This window comes from Artemia franciscana, chromosome 12 (assembly GCF_032884065.1).
Source record: "Artemia franciscana chromosome 12, ASM3288406v1, whole genome shotgun sequence".
In the NCBI taxonomy this organism is placed as follows: Eukaryota; Metazoa; Arthropoda; class Branchiopoda; order Anostraca; family Artemiidae; genus Artemia; species Artemia franciscana.
The window spans coordinates 41,150,436-41,163,707 of NC_088874.1; the positions used below are offsets into that span (position 1 = coordinate 41,150,436).

At 36.2% G+C, this 13,272-nt stretch overlaps 1 protein-coding gene across 12 annotated transcripts in view; it reads left to right on the forward strand.

Moving 5' to 3' along the window:
• Window positions 1–12,700, forward strand: part of LOC136034132 (RIMS-binding protein 2-like) — a 317,880-nt gene extending 305,180 nt beyond the window's left edge. For 11 of the 12 annotated variants that reach the window (XM_065715293.1, XM_065715294.1, XM_065715292.1 and 8 more), the window contains 2 exons: window positions 1,012–1,046; window positions 12,190–12,700. In XM_065715293.1, coding sequence (XP_065571365.1) covers window positions 1,012–1,046; window positions 12,190–12,576 — 422 coding nt within the window. In that variant the 3' untranslated portion in view covers window positions 12,577–12,700. The remainder of the gene's footprint in view (window positions 1–1,011; window positions 1,047–12,189) is intronic. The other variant, XM_065715304.1, reaches the window with a different exon arrangement.
• The last annotated feature ends 572 nt before the right edge of the window (window positions 12,701–13,272 follow it).

Consider the following 13,272-nt stretch of genomic DNA (forward strand, 5'->3'; position numbering starts at 1 on the left):
GGGGGATAGGGGAGGGGGGAAAGAATTTTCCCAATGGAGTGACCATTTTGATCGTTTCTTCACACCGACAAAATGGCAGTGTTCCAATTATCTAAAAGTTGTATTGCAGTTTTTGAGAAAGAATTTGCAGATTGAATAAATATTATTATTGCTTGTTTAATCAAGTAGATGATAGATTAATTGATATTGTTTAATAAACATGGAATCGTTTGAAATTACATACTTTCAATAAACAGGGAACCACTGTCTTTAAATACGCATCACAATCACCACGAATGACTTCAAGGCTCGCCAATTACCAGCCACTTTTTTGAACCATTGCAGAACAGGCCTATTGGATATCTGTTTGTGCTTTTGATCGTTCCAAGATTATTTATCCGGCAAGCCCAATTACGTATTTTTAGCGTTTCCCAAGACTTAGATGACATCGTAGATTAGTAGATTACATCGTAAAACGGTCTGGATTAGTGGTTGAATAAGTTAAGAAATCCAATCTTTTCAAAAACAGTAAAAATGTGTAAAATTATACCCAAAGAACAAAGAACAGTAATTCTGAAAAGTATTGCACTTTCAGGGGATTTCTCAAAAAGCAGTGTTTACACTGGAACAGACGTGATTAATGTTGTTTTTTGCCTAGTTATCTATAAGGTCTCAGTTGACAAGTTGCCGGATAATTATTTGTTGTTATTTTTTACGGATCATATCTGGGGAAGTTAATATTAATCGATTAAGTCGGGTAGGAGTTGCACAAACGCACCCTGTATTATCGACCTTTAATCTGTTTTTACAGTAGAGTCATAATTTTATGGGTCAAAGGTCAAAGTCTTTAAGCCCTCGTTCTGTTCCAGCGCTAAGCAATTAGCAGCTTTTTGTTGATGTTGCTACTTTTTCTATTTTGTATTTGTTTTTGTGTTTTACCTACCCCGGCTTGCTCGGCTTTGATCGTCACTTTTTCATTTTTCCTCCACTCAAATGTCCTCTTGAACTATCTTTCTCTCTTTTTGCTGTCAGCCGCTGGACCTGAACCCAGGAGTCTTTTGCAAGAGGTAAGTCTTCTTTTTGCCTCTTAGAGAGCCCTGTTTGCTTATCTTAAAGTTCGTTTGGGTGTTTCAGTAGCTAAATTGATTGACTCAAAACAATAAAATTAACTCGATGTACCAATTATGTGCAGGAAAAAATGCTGGATATTTTGTGCTTGCTTAAGTGTTAGATGCATAAAAGGATAAATATTCTGGCGCATGGAATTGACTTTTCAGTCACTGACTCTTTTTTACACTTACCTTGTTCTCCAACCATGTCACGCTGGGGATCGAACCCCGGACCTCGTATTTCCAAGCAGAGCATCAGTCCATTGGGCTACAACAAGGTATTAGTTGAAAAAAAGAATTCTTCAACATTCAATGGTATGATTTTTTTTCAGAATTAACACAGATTCTTGAGGAAAGGAATAATAAAAAGAGGTCAAATCGGAGCTAATTGGTCGAGAACTTAACAAGGAGTTAACTGGTCGAGACTGATCAGCTCAATTATGAGTGCCATAAAAAAAGCCCTTTACTTTCAAATAATCAGACACAAATGTATTTTTCTTTTAAAGTGGTGGCTATAATAAATTACAAACAGTTTGTCTTTGAACATATCAATTCCGAAAACTATTCGATTTACAGAATAATTTGAGAATTAGAGGAAAACAGAATAATACTGAAGCAAAATCCGTGAGCAGGATTTTCTTTTTGCCTTTTATTTTGTGCAAAGTGCATAGACTGATTTGAATTATTTGCCAAAATCAAAGTTAAGAAAAAAATTAAGCTAATTTAAAAGTTAGCTCAAAATTTGTTTTACACCTCCCATACCTTCTTAAAATGAGGACATAATTTGCACTTTACTGAAAACAACCCATATTTCAATCTGAATTTTCCTATATCTTATAATATTGAAAAAAAAACTAGCCAAGCCCCGGAATTTCAGCTTCACAAACGTAATTAAAAAAATGAAAAAGTAGTAACAAGGTCAATACTCCGAGCAGAGTACCCTCCCTTCGATACCCGGTACCGGCACTGTTTAAGCTACTGGATATTAGCCGAATGCTTAGTAGGCTATTTTTCTTCAAGATTTATTTCTTCGATATTTTCTTCAAGATTTTTTTCTTCGAGATGGTTTTTTTTTCAAGATTTGTTTCTTCGAGATGTTTTTTATCAAGATTTTTTTCTTCGAGATGTTTTTCCTTCAATATTCTTTTTTCTTTAATTTTAATTTTTTTCTTTAAGATTTTTTTCATAAACATATTTTTTCTTCAAAATTTTTTTTCTTAAGACGTTTAAAGACGTTTTTAAGACTTTTCAAGACTGTTTTGAAAATTTGTCGCTTAAAGGCATTTTCCAAGGTGCTAGTCCAATGGGGAACCCCCGGATGTCCATTAGGAGTCATGCCAAACCCTCCGGGGCATTCTCCAAGACGCTAGTCTATTATTTACTTAAGCTACTGGAAAATTTGGCAAAAGCTTAGTAGGCTACTTTCCCTCAAGACGTTTTTCTTCACGACATTTCCCTTCTAGACAAGACGTTTCAAGACGTTTGTCATGGTTTTTTCTTCAAGACGTTTATCTTCAAGGCATTTTCCTTCAAGATGTTTTTTAAGACGTTTCAAGATATGTTTCTTTCTAGGCATTTTCAAGACGTTTTTCAATATTTTTTTCTTCGGGACGTTTTTAAATACTTTTCAAGACATTCTTCAAGACTTTTTTCTTCCGGACATTCTTTTCAAGACGCTAATCAAGTGGGGGGCCAAGCCCTCAGGGGATTCTCAAATACGCACTGTTTATATTTTATGCTTCACAAACATGTGACTCTTCTCTATCACTGCATATGGTCTACCTAGTACTATTGTTTATATATGGAAATTCCATTGTTACATATGGAAGGTTAAGAGCTAACTAAAAGTAGGTTAGTGGAAATAGGTTTCGGGATTCTGATACTTTTTTTTACATTTGTTGCTACAAACACAGATGGCTGTTATGCTTCACTGCACAAAAACCTCATGGATAAAAGCGGCCAGATAGGTTTCCCCGTTACCTGGCTTACGCAAGAGTCAGTTGATCCTCTTACTGTGTAGTGGACAAAGTAGTTCATTGTTTTTCCAGGAATATAATGTTTTTTGAGCCATAGTGAAGAAGAGTTAAGAACGATAACATTGTGAATACAGATGTTTGATTGTAGAAAACATATATCTCTGTTCAATATAGGTGGTTGTTCTCTGTTGAAATTGAAGGTGCTGGTGCTAGTGAAATGAACCCATATGGATAAAACATAGCATGCCATCGTACAAAAACATCACTTTTTGATACACTAAATTCTAGAGAAACGATTTTGAACAAATGTACATTATGATTACAGATGTACATAGACTACAAGATGGATTAATTACACCTGTTAAATATATTGAAGACAATGATTTGAATCAGTATGTAAAAATAGTGAGAAAACTATGTCATTAATGTCCTACATTAAAAATAAAAATATTTTGAAATAAAAACAAATCGTTTCCTTTTCATGTTAGATATTTTAGTAGGTTATTGGGCTCCCAAACGTCAGAAAATAAATGCAGGAATAGTCGAGCAGAATCTCGAGGAGATGAGGAGAAAAAGATTGAAATGAAATCAACAAGAATGGAGAGAAAGACAGTTCTAGATTGGCCAAGTAGGAAGTTAAATGAAGATATAGAACCCTTAACACCTAAAGAAAGATTAAAAACACAACAAAGCTCTAAGAAAAGGACCTACAGTATGCTGAAAAGGGTTCCCGAAGAGCAAATAAAAGATCGAGAATAGCAGATTCCCACTACAGGAATTCTTCACATTCTTTGAAAAATGACAGAGAAGATTAGTCACCAGCCTGAGCCCTTCCACCTCAGGCCAACCTCTAGAGGCCCCCCTTGCCCTCCCTCCAGAGGGCTCCCAATATCATTGAATTTCATTTTGTGTCTTGATTTGTGTCTTTGTGTACTTTTTGTGTCTTTCCATCTGTCTGTCAGTATGTGTATGCGTGTTTGTGTCTCTCTGTGCTTGTGTTGTCTTTACGTCTGTCTTTCAGTGTGTGTGTATGTGTGTCTTTGCATATTTGTGCATGCTATCTTTCCTCCTGTCTGTCTGTCTGTCTATGTCTCTCCCTCTTTGAGTGTTTCTGTGTGTCACAGTGCGTAATGTGTGTATGTGTCTCTCTTTGCATTTGTTTCTGCGTGTGTTTGTGCGTGTTTGCGCCTGTGTGTGTATGTGTGTGTGCGTTTGTCTCTCTTTCTATACATTTGTGTACGTATGTGTCTTTCTCTCTTTTTGCCTGTTCGTCTGTCAATCTGTCTATGTGTGCGTCTCTCTGTGCTTGAATATCTATGCTTGTGTGTCTGTGTGTGTGTTTTCTTTTGTCTCTTTCTGTGTACCCATGAGTGTCAGTGTGTGTACGTCTGTGTATGTATGTGTGTGCGTGCGTGTAAGCCTCTATCTGTATGCATGTTTGCATGTCTTGTTGCGTCTTTAGTCTCTCAGTGTGTGTGTCTGTGTGCCTTTGTGTCTCTCTGCTTGTATGTGGGTCTGTCTGTCTGTTTTTGTGTGTATTTCTCTCTCTCTCTCTCTCTCTCTCTCTCTCTCCATGCGTATCTATGCTTTTGTGTTTTTGTGCTTGCGTGCATGTCTCTCTCTCTCTCTCTCTCTCTCTCTCTCTCTCTCTCTCTCTCTCTCTCTCTCTCTCTCTCTCTCTCTCTCTCTCTCTCTCTCTCTCTCTCTCTCTCTCTCTCTCTCTCTCTCTCTCTCTCTCTCTCTCTCTCTCTCTCTCTCTCTCTCTCTCTCTCTCTCTCTCTCTCTCTCTCTCTCTCTCTCTCTGTGCCTTTGGTTCTAACTGTGTGTGTATATTTGACTCTTAGTGCGTGATTCTCTCTGTGGGTTGTTACCGCACCTTTTATGAAGCACAATGGAAACATCCAAAGATTTGGATGTTTTACTTTATTTCAAAGCTTGAAATAAGACATAATTAGCGAGGGTGTTGGTAAAACATGTGTTACTATTCGAAATACGATTAAAAAGTTGCGAATCTGTTGTTCAAAACTGTAAGTATTGTGTTCAGTTTGTGTTCCCCTCCTCCCCCCAAAAAATACAATGAAAATAATACAATGAAAATAAGTCGTGCCAATGCACTGTTTCACGAAAAATGGTGCCATTTATTCCACTATGGCTATAGATAGCAATATAATTGACTTTTAAGCTAGGTTGGGTTTTATTTACTCATGCCACATAAGTTTTTGCAATCAACATTGTGGCCCCTGGAAGGGGACTTGGAGCCCTCCAAAGGTTGGCCCGAGGGATGGGGGCTCAGGCTTCTAAGGACATGGGATACCATAGATTCTCTCTCCAAATCTCTCAACACAGCAAAATTTATTGATATTAGGGGGGCTGGAGGAGTATAAGGGGCCCTCTGAAAGTTGGTCTGAGTAGAGTTCTGGGTTTGTGGGGGCACGCAGGATCATAAGTTCCTTCTCAAAATCCTACACTAAAGGATTCATAGGGGGCAAAGTTCACTAGCATGATATTTATTGACATTGAGACTTCTGGAGGGGGGGTTAGAGGTCCTCTAAAGGTTGGGTTGAGTAGGGCTCTTGGTTGTCGGGGACATATATGATCACAAGTTCCTTGTCAAAATTCCATATTACATTATTTATAGGGAGCGATGTTCGCTTGCACTAAATTTATTGACATTGGTAGCCCCCCCTGGAAGGAGGACATGGGGAGTGTCCGAAGGCTTTCAAGAGGGAGGACTTGGTAGCGAATCTTCTTTGTCACTTCTCAAAGAATATAACAAATTTCTTCAGGGGGATTCTGAAGAATCCGAAGGGGGTTCTTTTCTTATCTTTTATTTTGCTCTTCATAAACCCTTTTCAGTATACTGTAGGTCCATTCTAGTTGAATTCATTTCATTCTATATTTTTCTCTTTATTTTCTCCAAGTTCTCTTCATCTATTGCTGCGTATGTTCCTTGACACTGTAAACTACTACCGGTAGCCTACTAAAATACTTAGTATGAAAAATAACATTTTATTTTCAAAAATAGGACAATAATAACAGAGTTATCTCACAATTTTCACATATTGATTCAAATAATTGTCTTCAATAGATTTTGTAATTGTATTTAATCCATCTTTTAATCAAACCAGATATGTAGTTATAAGATACAGTTTTTCAAGATTGTTTCTAATATAACTGTAGATACCAGTGTATCAAAGAGGAAAAGACAATAGTGTCCATGTTAGAACAAATGCCATATTCTAACTGTATGGGAACTCTTGGCTTCACATCACTAGCATAGTACCTTCATGTTCCAACAAAGTAAAACCACTCATATCGAATAGCGAAATAGGTTTGTTACGAGCAAAAATTATGTTCATAATGATATCGTTCTGAACTCATTCTCACTACTGCTCTAAGAAATATTATATCTCCAGAGAAACAAAAAACTACCCGGTTCACTACCCTGTAAGAGCATCAACAAACTCTTGCGTAAGCCAAGTAACAGGGAAACCTATCTGGCCACTTGTATCTGTGAGGCTTTTCTGCAGTGAAACGTAACAGCCACCTGTTTTTGTAGCGTCAAATGTAAGCAATGTATCAGGATGCCAAAACCTATTTCCACTAAGCCACTTTTAGTTAGCTCATAACTTTTATGAATTTCCATATATAAACAGTAGCACCTGTATCTTGGAGAATACCCCGAGGGCTTGGCATGGCTCCTAGTCCACTTGAATAGCGTCTTGGAAAACGTCTTGAAGAAAAAGTTCTTGAATAAAATAATCTTGAAAAAAGTCTTGAATTGTATAAAACAGTATGAAGAAAAAAAAATCTTGAAAAATGTCTTGAAAAAATGTTTTGAAACGTTTTGAAAAAACATCTTGAAGAAAAAAATCTTGGAGCGTTTTTGAATGTCTTGAGAAAGTCTTGATGAAAAACGTCATGAAAAAATAGCCCAATAATTATCTGCCAAATATCCAGTAGCTTAAGTAAACAATACACTAGTGTCTTGGAGAGGAGAGAAAGATAACATAAACATAAGAGAGAAACATATTTCGACCAAGACTTAAGCTCAGGCATTCTCGGGGTGGGAAGAATAAAAAATAGATAAAAGCCTCTTCTATTGGGTTTTGTTTTTCAGGGTTGCATTTTTACACGTCGTTTATACTTTTATTAATTTTTTTCTTCTTCTTGTGTAGTGGACGGCCGAGCAGAGCTGTTTGCCAAGATATCGGCCTTTTCTCCTTTTTTTGGTACATTCAAACAATAGTGATTGAATATTATTCACTTTTTCTTGAAATTCGGTATTTGTTTTGTGATATAGGGTCTTCTGAATTGAAAATACTTTGAGTATTGGCTGAAAATCTTCGGAAAAATAGCATTTTCCCTACTATTTAAGCAAGCTTAGAAGCTTCTCCATGAAAAATTCTAAGTAATACCACAATTTCGAATCAATGAATGGATAGATCTGAGGTTAATGAATTCAATTATATAAAATCTTGTCCTTTCGGTGCGAGCTACAACCGCAGGCTAGTTGCTAAATAGCTTTTTCAACTTTTTTCACGGTATTGTTCTACTAATTAAACGATGGAAGGAGTCGTTCTTCTTTCTGTAAACAGACAAAGGGTATTGTAATGATGAGTCTTGGGTATTGGTGAAGCAGTTGATGCAATCTTTGTTCGCTTTCTTTTTCTTTGTCCAAGCATAGCCTAATAATCAAATGCCTAAAAACCCAACCCTAATGACACTTTACTAATACTGAGATTCCGATCGCTATGACCTGGTCACATTTTCTTATAGAATATTTTTTTCCTCTCAGATAATTCTAGTAAAAATCTGAATGGGCTCAAATTAGTGCTAGTTAAGTGTCGATATTATGATTGTAAATGGATCTTAAGAAAAGTGTCCCCACTTTTTGTAAGACCAAGAGAAAGGACCTCACATACATAAAACTCTATTGGAAATTCAGGAAGCTTATGCAACGTTGAGTATTCTAAGCTTAACCGAATGGTGGAAATCTGAAAAAGGGTTTAGTTAAAAAGGAAATCGCAAGTAAAATAATTCTAATGCATATATAAAAAATACATAAAATACTAGTAAATGTTGGTTGGAATCCCTAATGCATAGGTACACACTTAAAGTCACACTTCCCGATAAAATCGCTTATTATGCATGCCGTTCATAACGTCTTGAGTTGAACTCAACTCTTAAGCATAAAATTTGTGGTTGACCAAAAAGAGTCAAGAGTTAAAACATAATCTTTTGAAACTAGACAAGTGAGAAGGATGGAGTTTGTTAGTTTTGCATCTGTAACAGGACTAGGAATATTAGTGAAAAAGCTTTAGGTTTAATAGAGAGTAGAAGGGGTTTGTATAAGAATTATCTGAGCGATAGGTCGTATGAAAACAAAAGGAATGTAAAGAAAGTGGAGAAAGCATTAAAATATGAACTAAGGAGATGCGAAATGGAGGCGATGGATAAAATTGCTGAAGATCTGGAAGATGCGGCTAGACGGCATAATAGTAAAATATTATACTGGCATGTTAATAAATTGAAAGGGAGTAGCCGATCCGGACTAGTCCCAGTTAAAGATAGAAATGGGGTCACAATTAGTGATAAGGAAAAAGTTAAAGAAAGATGGGTGGAACATTTTGAGAATGTGCTAACCCGAGATACAGTTGCAGGAAAAGATATAGATGAAAATGAAAAAGTTTGTGATACCTTGGATGTGAAGGAAGATTTGTTTAGTGAGGAAGAATTAGCGACAGTACTAGAAGGATTAAAAAATAATAAGGCCCCAGGTGCTGATAGTATGATTAATGAGTTCCTTAAATATGGTGGCTCTGAGGTTAGGAATAAGCTACTGAAGATTATGAACATGATTTTTGAAAAAGGGGAAGTACCCAATGATTTTAGGAAAACCTTAATTAAACCACTGTATAAGAAAGGTGACAAGAGTGAATGTCGGAATTATCGAGGCATTAGTCTGGTCTCTGTAGGTAGCAAATTACTGAGTAATATGATACTTTTTAGACTGAGACATGCTGTAGACAAAGTTTTAAGGGAAGAACAATGCGGTTTTAGAAAAGGTAGAGGATGTGTCGACCATGTTTTCACTCTTAGGTTAATAATTGAGAAGTCCCTTCGTTGTCAAACACCTTTGGTCCTTAGTTTTATCGATTATGAGCAAGCTTTCGATTCTGTTGATAGAACAGCGTTAACAAAGGTCTTATCGTTATATGGTATACCAGAAAAATACATTAAAGTGATTTGCGCTATGTACGAGAATAATACTGCTGCGGTTAAGGTAGGAAATGAGGTTAGCAACTGGTTTTGTATTAAATCAGGAGTTAAGCAGGGTTGTGTTCTATCCCCCTTTATATGGATCATTTTGATGGACTTCGTCTTAAGGAGCACAGGAAAGGCAATTGGAGACCATGGAATCAAATGGGGAGGAAGAACGCTCCTGGACTTAGATTATGCTGATGATTTAAGCATATTAGATGAAAGTGTGAGCAAAATGAATGAATTTTTAGAGGTTTTACGAGTTCAGGGTGCTAAAATAGGCTTGAAAATTAATGTTAAGAAGACTAAGTCACTAAGGTTAGGAATAAGTGAAGATGAACAGGTGACCTTAGGTAACGAAAAGATTGATCAGGTTGGGAGCTTCAGTTATCTTGGTAGTATTATTAGTAAAGATGGTGGGAGCAGTGAAGATGTTAAAAGTAGAATAGCTAAAGCTCAGGGTGTTTTTTCACAGTTAAAAAAAGCTTGGAAGAATAGAAAGATAAGCCTACAAACCAAGATTAGAATATTGGAAGCTACAGTGATGACAGTGGTCAAATATGGCTCTGAAGCATGGACACTCCGAAAAGCAGATGAAAATTTACTAGATGTTTTCCAGAGAAATTGCCTACGGATTGTTCTGGGTACCCGGCTGACTGACCGTATTTCAAACAGTAGGTTGTACGAAAAGTGTGGTTCAATCCCGCTTTCTGGGGCTATAATGAAAGAAAGGTTGAGATGGCTTGGCCACGTTCTACGGATGAAGGATGACAGATTACCGAAGATTGTCCTTTTTGGCCAACCGTCTGGGGCTACACGGAAAGCAGGTCGTCCTTGTCTGGGTTGGGAGGATGTCATAAATAAGGATTTAAAGGAAATGGGAACTTCCTGGGAGGGTGTAAAGAGGGAGGCTTTAAATAGATTAGGTTGGAGGAGGAGCGTGCGTAGCTGTGTTGGCCTCAGGTGGCTTGGTGCTGCAGTGAGTTATTAGTAGTAGTAGTAGTAGTATACAAGTTTTTCTTGCTAATGTAATAAAACACGTAACACACAAAAATATAGGCAATACCATATAACCCCTAAAACTACACAGTACATAATAAAACACAACCTTCAGAAACAAATTGTTTGCCATTTTATTTTTTCCGCTTATCAAATAAAGGTACGATTTCAAAATAAAAAAAAAATCTTCTTTTTATTTATAAAACTTGGCATTTCTGCCGTCAAGGATTGGCTATAATGTTGTTCGAGCTTTACTAATCGTTTATCTTTTACCAGATAAAAATAAAACTAGGCATTGCTTTAGTGCTAGTAATTTATCTGTAAATTGCAGGTAATTTATAAATTATTGACGAAGTAATTAGTAATTTATATTTCGTCAAAATGTATAATTTCGTCGTCAATTGATAATCAAATAAAAAAGAGACATTGCTGTCGCATATTTCTGTGCAAAAAAAAAAAAAAAAAAACGTGCTTTATTTCAATTTTTTCGTTTTTATGACGTCAGTCGGCACGCTTGACGTCAATCGTCACTTCTTTGAGCCTGCTATACCAATTTTTGAGCCAGAAAAAGAACAAAAACAACAGCTAAAAAAGGTTTAACCTTCCCTTGAAGATGTTGTCTATGGAAATCAACAGACTGTTACTATTTGACAATTTGCGGATTAAAAGTGCAGTAAAATCTAACTAATTAGCATCGCTTTTTCATTTTCACCATTCAACTTGACAACAATGACAAAAATGTGGTGCTGCCCTAAATATTTCATACTTTTGAGCCAACCATAGGAAAAATCTTAAGAAATGCTAATTTCAGTTATGAATTCATCTAAGATGGGTCAAGATGGCAAGATGCTTTTCTTGTGTCGCCGCTGCTTGTGATTATTCGCATATGAATAAAAATAACTTATCAAAATGAATCACTGTCAAAAAAACAAAACAAATCGTGTAAAGTTTTGAACCAAAATGAACCGAAATGAAAAAAATTCTCAAAATGATTTTTTTTTTTTTTTTTAACGAAAGAAATCGTGTAAAGTTTTTGCTGCGCTTCTGTTTTTATTCTGTTATTTGTTGTCGTGGTCTGAACTTAGCCCGATTACTGACTTCTTTCCTTTCTTGAATTAAGCTTTCTAGTAAACATGATAAATATGAGCAGTCACCTGTGTTTCGTTTTGTGTTGTGTCAAAGGTCAAATAATGACCTTTATATCTTCAATATAGATTACACTTCACTACTTCCTTCTCCAAATTAGGATATAATATTACAAAAATAGTATTTTGTATTAACTATTATAATTGACGTTAATTGTCACTTTTTTGTACCTGCTATGTCAATCTTTGAGCCAGTAAAAAGAAGGAGATCCCTGATTAGTTCTTGTGCATAGAATTTTAGCCAATAAATAGAGCTAAACATTCCTGAGTTACAATATCTTCAACAAGTAACTCTCTGTAAATCTTGAATTTAAGGATTTCCCATAAATTTAAATGGCACTAAGAACGGAAGAAAGGCTGGGGCTAGTCCAACTTTGATTGCTCTAGACTTTGTCTTCTAGCGATTGAAAAGTTGTGCTCGTTGTCAGGGCTAAATCCAGGGCGGCTACCTGGTTTGAACCCCCCCCCCCATTTCTGAAATTTTTCGCCAGCTCGTACCAAGTAACAAAAATACATGTAAACGGAGTTTTTTTGCGTCCTGTAAAGTTTTTTTGTAAAAAAAAGAAAATAACTGGGTGCGGAGTCCAAGAAAGAACCCAAATACACGAAGAGCCGGGTCTTCGTGTATTATGGGTGATTTCTCTTGCTTCATTGTACGGATCAAAATTGGTTTTTAATTTACTTATATCTTGAATTTATTATAGTTTATTTTTATAGGAGGCACCGAAAGGCGCGGAGAGGAGCAGGGATGGTAGTAACATCCGCTACAACCATGAAGATTCAATCTCAGAAACTGACGACTACATTCGTCAATCATCCACTACAGACGGGCATAAGCTGTCAAATGGTATTGCTCATTCCCCTCAGCCAGAGCAACCTCTTCCTCAGATTCAGGATTCAAAACCCTCTTTCCTCAAAGGTTTACCAAAAGTGTTGCCTGATATTCAATTAAAAACCGAAGCTCTGCCTACTTCACAAAGTTCTAGCGTGCCAGTTGCAGGTGTTAATTTAATGTCAAAGTTAAGTGAAATGACCCAAATGAACCAGGCTGAAGGTCTATTGTCTAAAGGAAAGGAACTTATATTTAAAAAGTTTGGGCTTTAATTGTTATTGTGCTAAGATGTGTTTCATTGTTATTTATTTCAGGTCAAAATTCATTCTGTTTTTAAGCTTTTTTCTATTATTATTTGCCTTTAATATCAACTGAATTAAATGGAAGACAAAAGTATCAGCAAAAAATTTCTCTTTCTTATCGAAAAAAATACAAAATGTTTCATGGAGTTTAAGGCTTAGCCACAAGTCAATCAATTCCTCCTATAATGCCACGGAAGAACGTCGTAAGCCTAAGGCTTCATATTTTATCGCTGTTTTCCTAATAGCTCCAATCATAGTAGCTGGTGACTTCATTGCAAACTAAAAAAATTTAAAGAAAGTTGGATAATTGACAAGGTTGATATGCAAGCCTAAAAGATTAAAGCCGAATTTTCTCTATAAGTAATAATTAATATGTATTTTTGTTCCAAAAGTTATTTGAAGTCAAAACCCAGTCTGCACAAAGTAGGTCTTGTTAAGCAGATTAGTTGACTTTGATTAGACAGATTAGATTGAAGGCCTACAGGGGACCGAATTCTAGTGTATTTTATCTCTCCTTCATTTTGAGGTACATAAAAACACAAATATGCAGCAATTTTGAAACAAACAAGGTCACCAGATGCTAGATGGCCTTGGCACTTTGGTGCAGCTCATTAAGGCTGTTCAATGAAGCTACCCATATAATTTTTCTGCTCCTTGTCCTGAGTC